This window comes from Solanum lycopersicum, chromosome 7, assembly GCF_036512215.1.
Source record: "Solanum lycopersicum chromosome 7, SLM_r2.1".
Lineage (NCBI taxonomy): Eukaryota > Viridiplantae > Streptophyta > Magnoliopsida > Solanales > Solanaceae > Solanum > Solanum lycopersicum.
The window spans coordinates 46,718,983-46,732,832 of NC_090806.1; the positions used below are offsets into that span (position 1 = coordinate 46,718,983).

The window sequence follows — 13,850 nt, forward strand, 5'->3', positions numbered from 1 at the left end:
GACCGTCACAAGATTCGTAATCCCACACTTGGTCAGACTTCCCCATCTTCCTTCAGCAGCTTGTCTACGCTGCCACCTACGGACCGTCACAAGCACGACGGACCGTCATAAGCTCCGTAGGTGGTCTCTTCTGCATTTTTCGCTCAAAATCTCCGCATTCAGCTTTAGACAGATTTCCTGCAAAACAAAGAAAAACTTATATAAAAATTAGCACAAAAAGGCTTACAGACACAATAAATTAAGGAAAAGGTATTAATTATACCGTGAAACCACGGTATATCAGGGGGCACTAGTGTTGTTCGTCAAAAAGAAATATGGTTCTCTTAGAATGTGTATTGACTATAGCTAGTCTAACAAGCTCACACTAAAGAATAAGTATCCCATACCCAGGATTGATGACTTATTTGACCAATTTCAGGGCACTCGTCATTTCATAAAAATAATCATATCAGGTTATCATAAAGTTAAACTCAGAGATAGTGACATTTCAAAGACAACCTTTAAAACTCGATATGGTCATTATAAATTCATAGGTATGTCATTTTGACTAACAAATTCTCCTTTAACTTTCATGGATTTGATGAACAAAGTGTTCAAGCAGTACTTGGACTTGTGTGTACTCATCTTTATTGATGATATCCTCATTTACCCTAGGAATTAGGAGGAACATGTGAATCATTTGAAGATAGTTCTACAAACTCTCAAAGGTCATCATTTATGTGTAAATTTTAGCAAATGTGAGTTTTGGTTTAAATTTGTTGCATTCCTTGGGCATATTGTGTTAAGTGAAGGGATGCTAATATTTCTCATATAATAAAATAAGTGAAAAATGGTCCAAACCAACCTCTTCTAAGATATCACAAGTTTTTCGGTCTAGAGGTTTATTACATAATGTTTGTGGAAGGATTTTTATCCATAGCCTATCTATAGACTAATTTGATTCAGAAAAAGGTCAAGTTTTCAGTGGTCAGATGGTTATGAGAGGTGATTCAAAGAACTAAAGATTAGGTTGACTACAACTCTTTTTTTTTACTTTACCAGAGGGTTTAGATAGTTATGTGATTTAGTGTGATTCTTCCAGAGTCGGCCTAGGTTGTGTAATACTTTGAAAATCCAATGTGTTGTAAAGCCTAATATTGGTGTCATGAGGTCTAAGAACTGTTTTAAAACCGTTTTGATAAATTTAGGTCATTTAGGAAATTTAAGAACCACAAAATCCAAGAACGTCCGTGACGTCTAGAAGTTTGTTCAAAGAGGTACTAGCGTGCCTAAGTCTATTTGAGTAGCTTTAAGGAGTTAGAAATGTATGAAAATTTGTAAAAATGTAGATAATAAATGTTTGAGTTTTTTCATGGTCGAAACATCCGGGTACGGCTCCTCAAGGACCAACCAAGGGCCGTCCAGTAGGACCCCTTCAGTTTGAGGTAACACTGCCTGACAGTGTGCATCGACGGGACAAGGGACGACTCGTGTGTGGATAGACGGGGATTCAATCCCACAATAGTCCCACACGTAGACAATTTGAGGAAGCCCTCGCCTGCACAAGTGTATAACTTACCTACGGAGTGCAGGACACAAGGGATGCCAGCTCATCGACTCACAGAAGACCCGTAGTTCGGGGTATTGTCTGTGAGGGTTGAGTTTCCTACAAAACATAAGTTGGTTTCATTTAATTATTTAGGGGTGTAGGTTATTTAATTACGGGTTTCAGGGAGTCTAGTTATGATGATTAAGCTCCAATATAAATACCCCTAACCCTCATTGATCTAAAACAACTCACAAATAAACTCTTTTCTTTCTCTCTCTACTTGAAATCACAATTGAAGACTTGCAAGGATAAGTGTTTGGGGGATGTAAAAGGGAAGAATTCACCATCAACTCTTTATTATGGGATCTTATTTACCTTTGAGACTCTTTCTTCAAAGGGTTTCTTCAAATTAGATTTTAGAGTTTTCTTACGGGTTTAATCCAACTACGAAATTTATGTTGTGAAATAAGTTTTTTATAGTTTATTTAGGGTATAATGGATAAAATAACATGTATTTATATTAATTAGGGTTAATTGTCATAGTTTGATTCAAAGTTGAAAATGTGGTCTTTAACCGCTACCATTAGAATGTGATCTTGACCTATGTTGTATTGTGATCATTCAATTGGCTTGTTTTTTTATTAGATTACTATCCTATGGTTTTTTGAATAAATTGATATGAATTATAGGTTTATCATGCTAGTTCTTGAGATGTGATTTAGGTTATGAAGTATATTATGAAATTGGCCCATATATCTTGTCTTAAGCTATGATCTATTGTTGACTTGGGTTATAGAGATGTCATTGGTCTTGTTATATTATTGGTTATAATTGAGTGATGATGTTACTCCCCTAATTGGGTTGATTTATGTGTTAATGGTAAGACCTTGATGATTAAATATGAGGAAGATTTGGTTAGTCTAAGAATCTCTATCTTTGACTCCAATTGTGATTAATTGTGCTTAAGTTATGATATTATATTGGACTATGCCTTGTATTAGGATTGATAGGGTGGTATGATGTTGAATTTAAATGTCTTTATTATGGTTGTGAAGTTTTTAAGATGTAAAGGTTATAAGGGTGGTGATGTATATCAAGTGCCTTATTATGAAACGCTATGAAATTTGTTAACTCACCTATATGAATTGTAGTGAAAGGTCTTACACTCATACAATTCTTATTGAGATTTTGATGATGATTATTATACAAGGGGTAGACCTATGACCTAAACTAAGCTATGATTTATAATTACAGACTTAAAGACATTTGAAAAAGGGATTGTAGCTTAGCACCAAGTGAACTAGATTGAGGAGTGTCCTTTACCTCAAAAGACTAAATTTCTCTTGAGATTGGATACTATTATGCATATTCCATAAAGAGGGTCCCAACTATATCTTCTAGTTCTTGATATATGTTGCCCTCGTAGGAATACTAGCTAGTGGATCCATGTAGTTGCTATGTTTCATGTTTTGGTACTAGTTTGGCAAGTAGTCCACCTTCTTTCGGTGTTGGGTCTTATCACACCGCATTACACACTACATGTGGTCTACGTCGGTTAGGGAAAGACGTTCCCGAAAAGGTAAAATGAATTAAAGGAATTGATCTATAAATAGGATAACCTAAGGGGTCTAGCTTAGTCTATGTAGGGGTATGGGACTCTACTAAGCATTCCACTAATTAGCGTTGAGGGGAACCTTAGGAGGATATTCTTATATATGTATATGTTATAATGATATATGATATGTATACTATGAAGTTGCTTATTGCTGATACTATATGTTAATTAGTTCACCTATGAGTATGCATTGGGTCATATTTTTAAGATAAGGTGAAATGTATATCTAAATGTTATATTATGTGAAGTTGAGCATTGATTATGGTTTCTTGTTAAGGTCGCTTACTTGAGTAGGGTTATGAGAATTTTCTTGGTCAATGCACTTGCCGACTTGATAATGATTCATGAGTAGATGTTTTTTTTAATATGATGGGATTAAGTATTAACCATATTGGTGATGTGATTTACTTGATGGAGGGGTTGTAGTAATCATGGCTTCAAGTATGTTGGGGTGCATATTCCTTGTTTGAGTAGTAAGCATGTTTGGTTGGTTGGTATGACTTGATTAGTTGAGCATGAGACCTTTAAACTTTTAAAATGGCATATTTTTACTAAAAGGCCCTTTCTAGAATGTTTTGACTTTATATGTGCATATGGTATCATACTTTGTACATGTGGAGTACTAACCCATTTTCTTCCCTTTTCCCCAATATATTAGGTTCCGATTGTTGAAGAGTTTTGAAGGAGACATTGTTGAAGGCTTGGATTCTTCATTTCATCCAAGTAGGGTAAGTCCACAACTTCCGAGGGCAATGACACTATCTAGCTTAAGGACTTGTTAAAGAATCTTTCATTTCTTTCATTTAAATTGAGTACTATACTTTTGTATGACCTATATGTGGTCTCGCTGGATTAATGTAAGGTCTATGTTAAAATTTTGATATACTCCGAATAGATGGTATGAGATTAGATGACTTTGATGACTATGCTATTTTCTATATAATAATGTGCAATAAAAGTAGAAGGCTATGTAATCTTCCTATACGAAGGGTCTTTGTATACTCGATACGACTATATTATGTGTATGTAGAGGTCTGTGTAAACCTCCAAGTATATGCAATGAAAAGTCATAATTTTTTCCACAATTTCAACCTATGAATGTAATGACATGAGACTGAGAGGATAGTCTTTATTAGTCCTTAAGAGAACGACGATGCTGGTTAAGTCTAGGGGGTAAACCCAGATGTGAAAAACTTGCTATAAGAGCATGAGGTTGAATATAGTTGAGTTAGGTCTCTCTCTCTACCACACCTATGTAGGTTTGTATTCATAATTGTGAAGCCCTCCACACTTATGAATAAGAATGTATGTGATGCCTAATTATCGCTCTTTCTTGGAAATCTCATATCATGCCATTAAAGTATACTTATGGTATGCTTTTACATCTAATCCTATTGTGTGCTTATAGGAAGAATGCACACTCGAAGAAATGCGGAAAGGAGACATGAGGAGGAAATTGCCAATGCAAGAGGTTCTTCCCATGGTTATGAAGCTCCTCCACTTGATGAAGATGCTAACATAGAGCATGCATCGGTCAATCCTCCTCCTTTGATGGATCAGAATATAAGGACCACTCTTATCCAAATGGCCCAAGCTATAATTACTCAAGCACAATCGTCCACGACTCAAGACCAAGCTATGAAGAACCAGGCAAACCGAGAAGTTGTGCCCCATCCTCATCAACAAGTCACTAATATGGCCTTCTGTCTAAGGGACTTCACTCGAATGAACCCTCCTTTCTTCTATGAGTCAAAGGTGTATGAATACCCCCAAGAATTCATTGATGAGGTCTATAATATACTTTTGTCTATGGGGTTGTCCACAAGCGAGAAGGCGAAGTTCGCTACATACCAACTCAAAGATGTGTCCCAAACTTGGTATGTGCAATGGAGGAATAATTGGCCTCTTCGGAGTGGGTTGGTGACTTGGGAGATCTTTAAGAAGGAATTTCTTTATCGTTTCTTCCCTAGAGAGATGAGGGAGGCCAAGGTGGTAGAACTCATCAATCTCCACCAACGAGCTATGAGTATGCATGACTACTCTTTAAAGTTCATCCAATTGTCCAAATATGCTCCTTCTTTGGTCTCCCATCCTAGAGATGAAATGAGTCGCTTTATGATGGGGGTGTCGGATGACTTGAAAGAGGAGTGTCATTCGGCTTTGTTGCATGACAATATGAACATATCTCGTCTTATGGTGCATGCCAAACATGTGGAAAAAGCAAGATCTAGAAGGAAAAGTAAGGATTCTAAAAGGGCAAGGGCTTTTAATGGGAGTTCTTCAAAGAATAGGCTAGAGGTACAAGACAAGCATAGGTTTAAGAAGTGGGTTTCAAGTAGTGCTCCTACTAAGATCCCAAAGGCTAGAGGTGATAAGGTGTCTAACCCAAATTTCAAGAAGGGAAGAGGTACTAATTCACCAACCAAAAAGCCAACCTGTGGAAAGTGTGGAAAGAAGCACTACGGTAATTGCCTCAAGGGGACGGATAATTTCTTCGACTGTGGAAAAACTGGGCATAAGGTTAGTTATTGCCCAAATGTAAGGGTTCAAGACAAGGGTATTGGCTAAGTTCAAGCAAGTGGTTCTAGTGATGCTCCAAAGAAAAACCATCAACATGCTCTCCGCTCTTAGGGTGAGCAAGAGAGTTCTCCCGATGTGGTGACCAGTGTTTTGAAACTCTTCTCTATTGATTCTTAAGCCTTACTTGATCCTGGTGCTACTTTATCATTTGTTACACCTCTTCTAGATAAAAAGTTTGAAGTTTTGCCCGACATCTTTCATGAACATTTTATAGTGTCTACTCTAGTAGGTGAGTCGGTTGTTACAAAAAGTGTATACAAAAATTATCCTATAATGTTGCCCAATAGAGTTTCTCATGCCGATATAGTAGAACTTGATATGTTTGATTTTGATATTATATTGCGTATGGATTTGTTGCATGCATGTTTTGCCTCCATTGATTGTAGTACAAGAGTGGTGAGGTTTAACTTCCTAACTGAACTCGTTTTTTAGTGGAAGGGAGGAAATTCTATTCCTAGAGGTCGTATTATTTCTTGTCTAAAAGTGTGCAAAATGATCTCAAAGGGTTGTCTTTATCACATAGTAAGAGTCCAAGATTTAGACTCTAGAATTCCTCCCATTGAGTCCGTACCCACAGTGAGGAGTTTCCGGAGGTCCTTCCAAATGACCTTTCCGGTTTCCTCCCGAATGGGAAATGGACTTTCGCATTGATTCTCTACCGAATATAAATCCCATTTCAATTCCTCCTTATCGGATGGATCCGGCCGAATTGAAGGAGTTGAAGGCACAACTCAAGGATTTTCTATACTAGGGATTTATAAGGCCTAGAATTTCACCATGGGGTGCTCCGGTATTATTTGTAAAGAAAAAAAATGGATCTCGAGAATGTGTATTGACTACCATCAACTTAACAAGATCACCATTAATAACAAGTACCCTCTCCCTCGAATTGACGACTTGTTTGATCAACTCTAAGGGGCTAGTAACTTTTCAAAAATAGACTTGAGGTCGGGATATCACCAACTTAGGGTGAGATGTGAGGATGTACCAAAGACGGCCTTTCAAACTCATTATGGGCATTATGAGTTCATCGTAATGTTTTTTTTCTCACCAATGCTTTGGCGCCGTTAATGGACCTAATAAATAGAGTGTTTCGAAATTACTAAATGCATTTGTAATCATCTTCATTGACGACATCTATGTATATTCGAAGAATGAGAGTGATCATATGGGTCATTTGAGAATAGTATTGTAAACCCTAAAGGAACATCAATTGTTTGCTAAATATAGTGAGATTTTTTTTAGGTCGGTGACTTTTACTTGGGGACATCATCTTTAGTGAAGAGTTGAGGTAGACCCAAGGAAAACGGAGGCAGTAAAAAATTTGCCTAGACCATTGACTCCAATTGAAATTAATATTTCTTGCGTTTAGCAGGTTATTATCGGATGTTCATGGATGGTTTTGCATCCATTGCATCTTGCTTAAAGACTTTGACCCAAAAGTGTGAGAAATTTGAGTGGTCGGAGGCATGTAAGAAAAGCTTCGAATTGTTGAAAAATAGGCTTACTTCCGCTCGGATTTTGACCTTACAGAAGGGTACAAAGGGGTTTGTTGTGTATTTTGATGCATCCCATGTGGGTTTAGGGTGTGTGCTTATGAAACATCGGAAAGTGAAAGCCTTTGCCTATAGACAACTTAAGGTACATGAGAGAAACTATCCCACTCATGACCTTGAGTTAGCGGCTATGGTGTTTCCTTTGAAAATATGGAGGCATTACTTATATGGGGTGTATGTTTATGTTTTTACCGACCATAAGAGTCTCCAATATGTGTTTACCAAAAAAAATTTGAACCTCCGGCAAAGGAGGTGGTTGGAGTTGTTTGAAGACTAGATATGAGTGTCTTCTATCACCCCTGCAAGGCTAATATGATGGAGGATGCCCTAAGTCATATGAATATGGGTAGTGCAGCCCAAGTCGGTAAAGGCAAGAAAGACCTAGCAAAGGAAGTACGTAGGTTGGCAAGGTCGGGGGTGAGGTTGGAAGGTTCTCCAGATAGGGGTGCCATAGTCCATCACAACTCGAGTCATCATTAGTAGTTGAGGTGAAGTCCAAACAACACCTTGACAAATCATTGATAAGGTTCAAAGAAGCAGTCCTTGGCAAGCTTAACGAGACATTCTCACTAGAGCAGATGGTATTTTAAGGTGCCAAAGGATATTGTGTGTTCCCAATGTTAATGAATTGAGGGACCGGATCCTTGAAGAAGCCAATGGGTTATGCTACTCCATTCATCCATGTTCGATAAAAATGTACCATGACCTAAGGGAGATATAGTGGTGGGAAAGTTTGAAGAGGGACATAGAGGAGTTTGTCACTAAGTGTCCAAATTGCAAACAAGTAAAGGCCGAACATCAAAAGTCAGGTGGTTTAATAAAGAGATCCAAATTCCTACTTGGAAGTGGGAAGACATACATATGGACTTTGTAGTGGGTTTACCTCAGACTCAAAGGTCATATGATTCTGTATGGGTTGTTGTGGATAGGTTGACTAAGTCCACTTGCTTTATTCCCATTTAATCTATGTATTCGGCGAAAGATTATGCTAGGATCTTCATACATGAGAACATGTGTCTCCATTGTATTTCGTTATCCATCATATCAAATCAGGGTGCACAATTCATTTCTAGGTTTTGGAGGTCGTTCAAAAAAGGTTTGGGTACTAAGATGAAGTTGAGTACCATTTCTCATCCCCAAACGTATGGTCAAGTGGAACACAATATTCAAACCCTTGAGGATATTCTTAGGGCTTGCATAATTGATTTTCAACGGAATTGGGATAAACATTTGCCTTTTCTAGAGTTTGCTTATAATAATAGTTTTCTTTATCCATCTCCATGGCTCCTATGAAGCCTTGTATGGTAGGAGGTGTAGGTCTTCTATAAGGTGGTTTAAGGTGGGTGATCCCTCGCTTCTTGGTCCCTATTTGATTTATAAGACCTTGGAGAAGGTTCATATCATAAGGAACCGGTTTCAAATGGCCTATAGTCGATAAAAGTCTTATGTCGATCATAGAAGAAGGGATTTGGAGTTTGAGAAGGGTGATAAGGTGTGTTTGAAAATTTCACCAATGAAAGGGGTGGTAAGATTTTGCAAGAAGGGGAAATTGAGTCCTCATTATGTGGGTTCCTAGAAATTTTGCAAAGGGTTGGCAAAGTGGCATATGAATTGGAACTCCCTAGTTAATTGGCTTTGGTTCATCCGGTTTTCCATGTTTCTATGTTGAAGAAATGTATGGGTGATCCCGAGTCCATTCTTCCTATTGAGGGTCGTGGTTTCAAGGATAACCTCTCTTATAAGGAAGTTTCGGTTCAAATTCATGATAGGAAAGTTAAGAAGTTAAGGAACATAGAGGTGGTTTCCGTAAAGGTAATATGGAAAAATCACCTTGTTGAGGGTGCAACATGGGAGGCCAAGGCCGACATGAAGTCCTTTTACCCTCATCTTTTTGATAATTGCGATTAGCCTTTCTTTTCAATAATATAAATATTACTAAAATTGAAGTTTCATGATTTTTGGTGAGGTTTTGCAAAAATTTGCATTTTGAAATTTGCGTTACAGTGAGGTTACAGTGAAATAGGTGCTTTGAAATTGGAATTTGGCCTTTTGGTTTGTTTGAAGTTATGTTGTGCAGATTTGATATAGTGAGTTTTTATGAAATTGACTCATGTAATGTATGTTTAGCTCATGTATGTTGTGAAAAGGAAATACCTCTGATGAAGTGTTTTGAGCCTTATGTGTGGTAACTGGTTTTTTAGAATTTTCCTTGTTGAAAGAATTTGATTTAAGTTGGTTTTGTTTTGTTGATTGGCTGGGCTTCTAGTCTTGAGTCTATTCCTTCCTTCAAAAGAATTTTAGTGTCATTCGAGGACGAACGTTCCTAAGTGGGGGATAATTTAACACTTTGAAAATCCAAGACGTGTTGTAAAGCCTAACATATGTGTAATGAGGTCTAAGTACTGTTTTAAGTCCAATTTAATAAATTTAGGTCATTTAGGAAGTTTAAGAACCAAAATGTCCATGACGTCCGGAAGTTGGTTCAAAGAGATACTAGTGTGCCTTAGCTTGTTTGACTAGCTTTTAAAGTAAAAAATGTATGAAAAATTTTAAAAAGGTATCTAATAGGTGTTTTGGTTTTTTCATGGTCGAAACTTCTGGGTATGACTCCCAAATGGCCAACCAAGGTCCCTCGAGGAGGATCGCTGAAGTTTGAGGTAACACTGCCTGGCAGTGTGCATCTATGGGAGAAGAGACGGCTCGTGTGTGGATCGACGAGGCATCGATGCCACTGTCGTCCCACACTTAGAAAATTCTAGGAATCCTCACCTGCACAAGTCTCTGAACTTACCTACAGAGTGCAGGACGGAAGGGAGGCCAGCTCGTCGACTCACAGACGACCCGTCATTCGGGGTCACATATTTGAGGGTTGAGTTTCCTGCACAACTTAGGTTGGTTTCATTTATTTAGTTAGGGGGTTAGGTGATCTAATGAGGATCTTAAGAGAGTCTAATTAATCTGATTCAGTCTTAATATAAATACCCCCAACCTTCATTAATCTAAGACAACTCACAAATAAACTCTCTTCCTTCTCTCTTCTTTCTCTCTCTACTTGAACTCACCATTGAAGGCTAGCAAAGATAAGTGTTGGGGGCTGGAAAAGGGACGAATTCACCATCAATTCTTCATCAGATGTTAAGGTATGGGATCTAATTTACCTTTGAGACTCTTTCCTCAAAGGGTTCCTTCAAAATAGAATTCATAAGTTGAGTTTTCTAATAGGATTCATCAAACTACGAAATTTGTGTTGTAAACTAAGTTGTATATGGTTTCTTTAGGATATAATGGATAGAATAACATGTATTTTTTCTTAATTAGGGTTAATTTTCATAGTTTGATTCAAAATTGAAGAATGTGGTGTTTAACCCCTAACCGTAAAATGTGATCTTGACCTATGTAGTATTGTGATGGCTTGGTTTTTTATTATATTACTATCATATGGTGTTTTTATATGAATAAATTGAGATGAATTATAGGTTTATAATGCTAGTTCTTAAGATGTGATTTAGGTTATGAAGTATATTGTGAAATTAGCATATGTATTCTGTCTTAAGCTATGATCTAGTGTTGAGTTGTGTTTTAGAGATGTAATTGGTCTTGTTATCTTATTGGTTATCATTGTGTGATGATTTTAATCCCCTAATTGGGTTGATGGTAAGACCTTGATGATGAACTATCAGGAATACTTGGTAAGTCTTAGAATCTCTATCTTTAATTCAAATTGTTATTAATTGTGGTTGAGTTATAATATTATTTTGGATTATGCCTTTAATTAGGATTGATATGGTGGCATGATGTTGATTTGAAATTTCTTGATTATGGTTGTGAGGTTGTTAAGATGTAAAGGTTATAAGGGTGATGATGTATACCAATGTGCCTTATTATGAAATGCTATGAAATGTGTTAACCTGACCTATATGAATTGTGATGAAAGAACCTACACTCATACAATTCTTATTGAGATATTGATGATGATGGTTATACATGGGGTAGACCCAATGACCTAACTAAACTATGGTTGATAATTAAAGGCTTAGATAGATTTCAAAAAGGGAATGTAGCTTAGCACCGAGTGAACTAGCTTGAGGACTGTCTTTTTCCACACAGGACAAAATTTCTCTTTAGATTGCATACTATAATGCATGGTTCCTAAAAATGGTCCCAACTATTTCTCCTAATTCTTGAACTATGTTGTCCCTATAAGAATACTAGCTAGTGGATCCACTTAGTTGCTATTATCCATGTTTTGGTACTAGTTTGTCAAGGATTCCACCTTCTTTTGATGTAAGGTCTTATGACACCTGATTCCACAGTATATCATGTGGTCTATGTCGGTTAGGGAAAGATGCTCCCAAGAAGGTAAAATGAATTAAAGGAATTCAACTCTAACTAGGATAACCTAAGGGGTCTGGCTTAGTCTAGGTAGAGGTATGAGACTCTACCTAAGCGTTGCATTAGTTAGCTCCGAGGGGAGTCTTAGGAGGATGCTCTTATATATGTTTATGTTATAATGCTATATGATATGTATACGAAGAACTTGTACATTGTTGATACTATATGTTTATTAGTTCAACGATTAGTATACATTGGGTAATATTGTTAAGATAAGGTGAAATGTATATCTAAATGTTATATTGGGTGAAGTTGATCATTGATTATGGTTTCTTGTTAAGGTCACTTGATTGAGTAGGGTTATGGGGCTTTGCTTGGTCATTGCACTTGTTGACATGATAAGGATTCATGAGTAGATGTATTGCATAATATGATGGAATTAACTATTAACCATATTGGTGATGTCATTTCCTTGATGGAAGGGTTGTAGTAATCATGGGTTCAAGTTTGTTGGGATTCATATTCCATGTTTGAGTAAGCATGTTTAATTTGTTGGTATGACTTTCTTAGTTAAGCATGAGACCTTTAAACTTGTAAAATAACATGTTTTTACTAAAAGTCCCTTTTTAGCATGTTTTGACATTATATGTTCAATATGGTCTCATACTTAGTATATGTGGAGTACTAATCCTATTTTCTTCCCTTTTCCCCAACATTTTATGTTTCAATCGTTGAAAAGTTTGGAAGTGACATTGTTGAAGGCTTGGATTCTTCATTTCATCCAAGTAGGGTAGGTCCTCACATTCTGAGCTCAATGTCACTAGCTAGCTTACGGACTTGTTAAAGACCGTATCAATTATTTCCTTTCAATTGAGTACTATAATTTGCGTGACCTATATGTGGTCTTGTTGGATTGATGCAAGCGCTATGCCCAAATTTTATATACATCGAAAGATGATATGAGATGAGATGACTTTTATGTCTATGGTATTTTCTATATAATAATGTCCAATAAAGTAGAAGGCTATGTAACCTTTCTATACGAAGAGTCTATGTATACTCGATACGACTATATTATGTGTGTGTAGAGATCTATGTAAACCTTCAAGTAGATGTAATGAAAAGTTTTAATTTCTTCCGCAATTTAAACCTATTAATTTAATTACATGAGACTAAGAGTCTACTCTTAGTCCTTAAAGAGGTCGAAGACGCCGGTTATGTCTAGGGGGTAATCCAGGATGTGACAGTTGTGTGTTGATGCAGCGAGGTAAAGTTATAACTTATACATACAAAATTAGCTGCATGGGAAAAACTGCTCAATTCATGACCTCGAGCTTGCAATAATCGTCTATGAACATAACATTTGTAGGCATTACTTGTATGGTGTTCGCAAAGATATGTTCATAGATCATAAAAGCCTTCAATATGTGTTTACATGAAAATTATTGAATTTCCCTAGAGAAGATCGCTTGAGTTCCTTAACGACTATGTTATAGTCTACATTACTATCCTGGTAATGATAATGTAGTAGCAGAGACTCTTAGAATACTATCGATGCGCAATGTAGCACGTATTGAGGAAGAAAGAAAGGAACTAGCAAAAGAGGTTCAAAGACTGACCCGCTTAGCAGTTCGTCTTATTAGCATATTTAACGGTGGCGTAACTGTTCAGAATGGGACAAAATTTTCACCCCAAACAACAACACTCCATTTAGGTGATTGTTGATAGAGTTACTAAGTTTTTGCGCTTTTTTGAAGTCAAGACTGCACATTCGATGGAGGTCTACATTACTAACATAGTCAGGGATTTTGCAGAATGTGTTAAAGACATGGGCATCAATGAAATACAATGGAAAGGTAATCACTATACTTGAAATAAAAATTAGACTGGTAGTGCTAGAATTTGAAATAGGATTGACAGAGCCTTTGGGAATGATGTGTGGATGGAAAAATGGGGTCATTTTATTTTGGAGTATGGGAATCCAGGTGTCTCTGCTCAAAGCCCTATGCAATTGTTACTACAACAAACTTAACAGCAAGTTAGAGTAAGTTTTAAGTTCTTTAATGTTTGGATTGAACATGCTTCTTTTTTTGAATTGGTGGAGAAAGTCGGGAAACAGAATTATGACAATTATGTAATGAAGAAGATTTGGTACAAGATGAAGTCCCTCCAGCCAGTACTGAGGCAGATGAATAGAAGAGAATTTCAATTTATAGGCCAATAGATTGAGAAGGCTAGA

The 13,850-nt window shown here is 36.9% G+C and overlaps 1 protein-coding gene across 1 annotated transcript; it reads left to right on the top strand.

Annotated features, from left to right (window-relative positions):
* The first annotated feature begins 4,556 nt into the window (after positions 1 to 4,556).
* Positions 4,557 to 5,711, top strand: LOC138337462 (uncharacterized). The gene has a single exon (XM_069287377.1). The coding sequence runs from the start codon at positions 4,557 to 4,559 to the stop codon at positions 5,709 to 5,711; it is 1,155 nt and encodes a 384-aa protein (XP_069143478.1).
* The last annotated feature ends 8,139 nt before the right edge of the window (positions 5,712 to 13,850 follow it).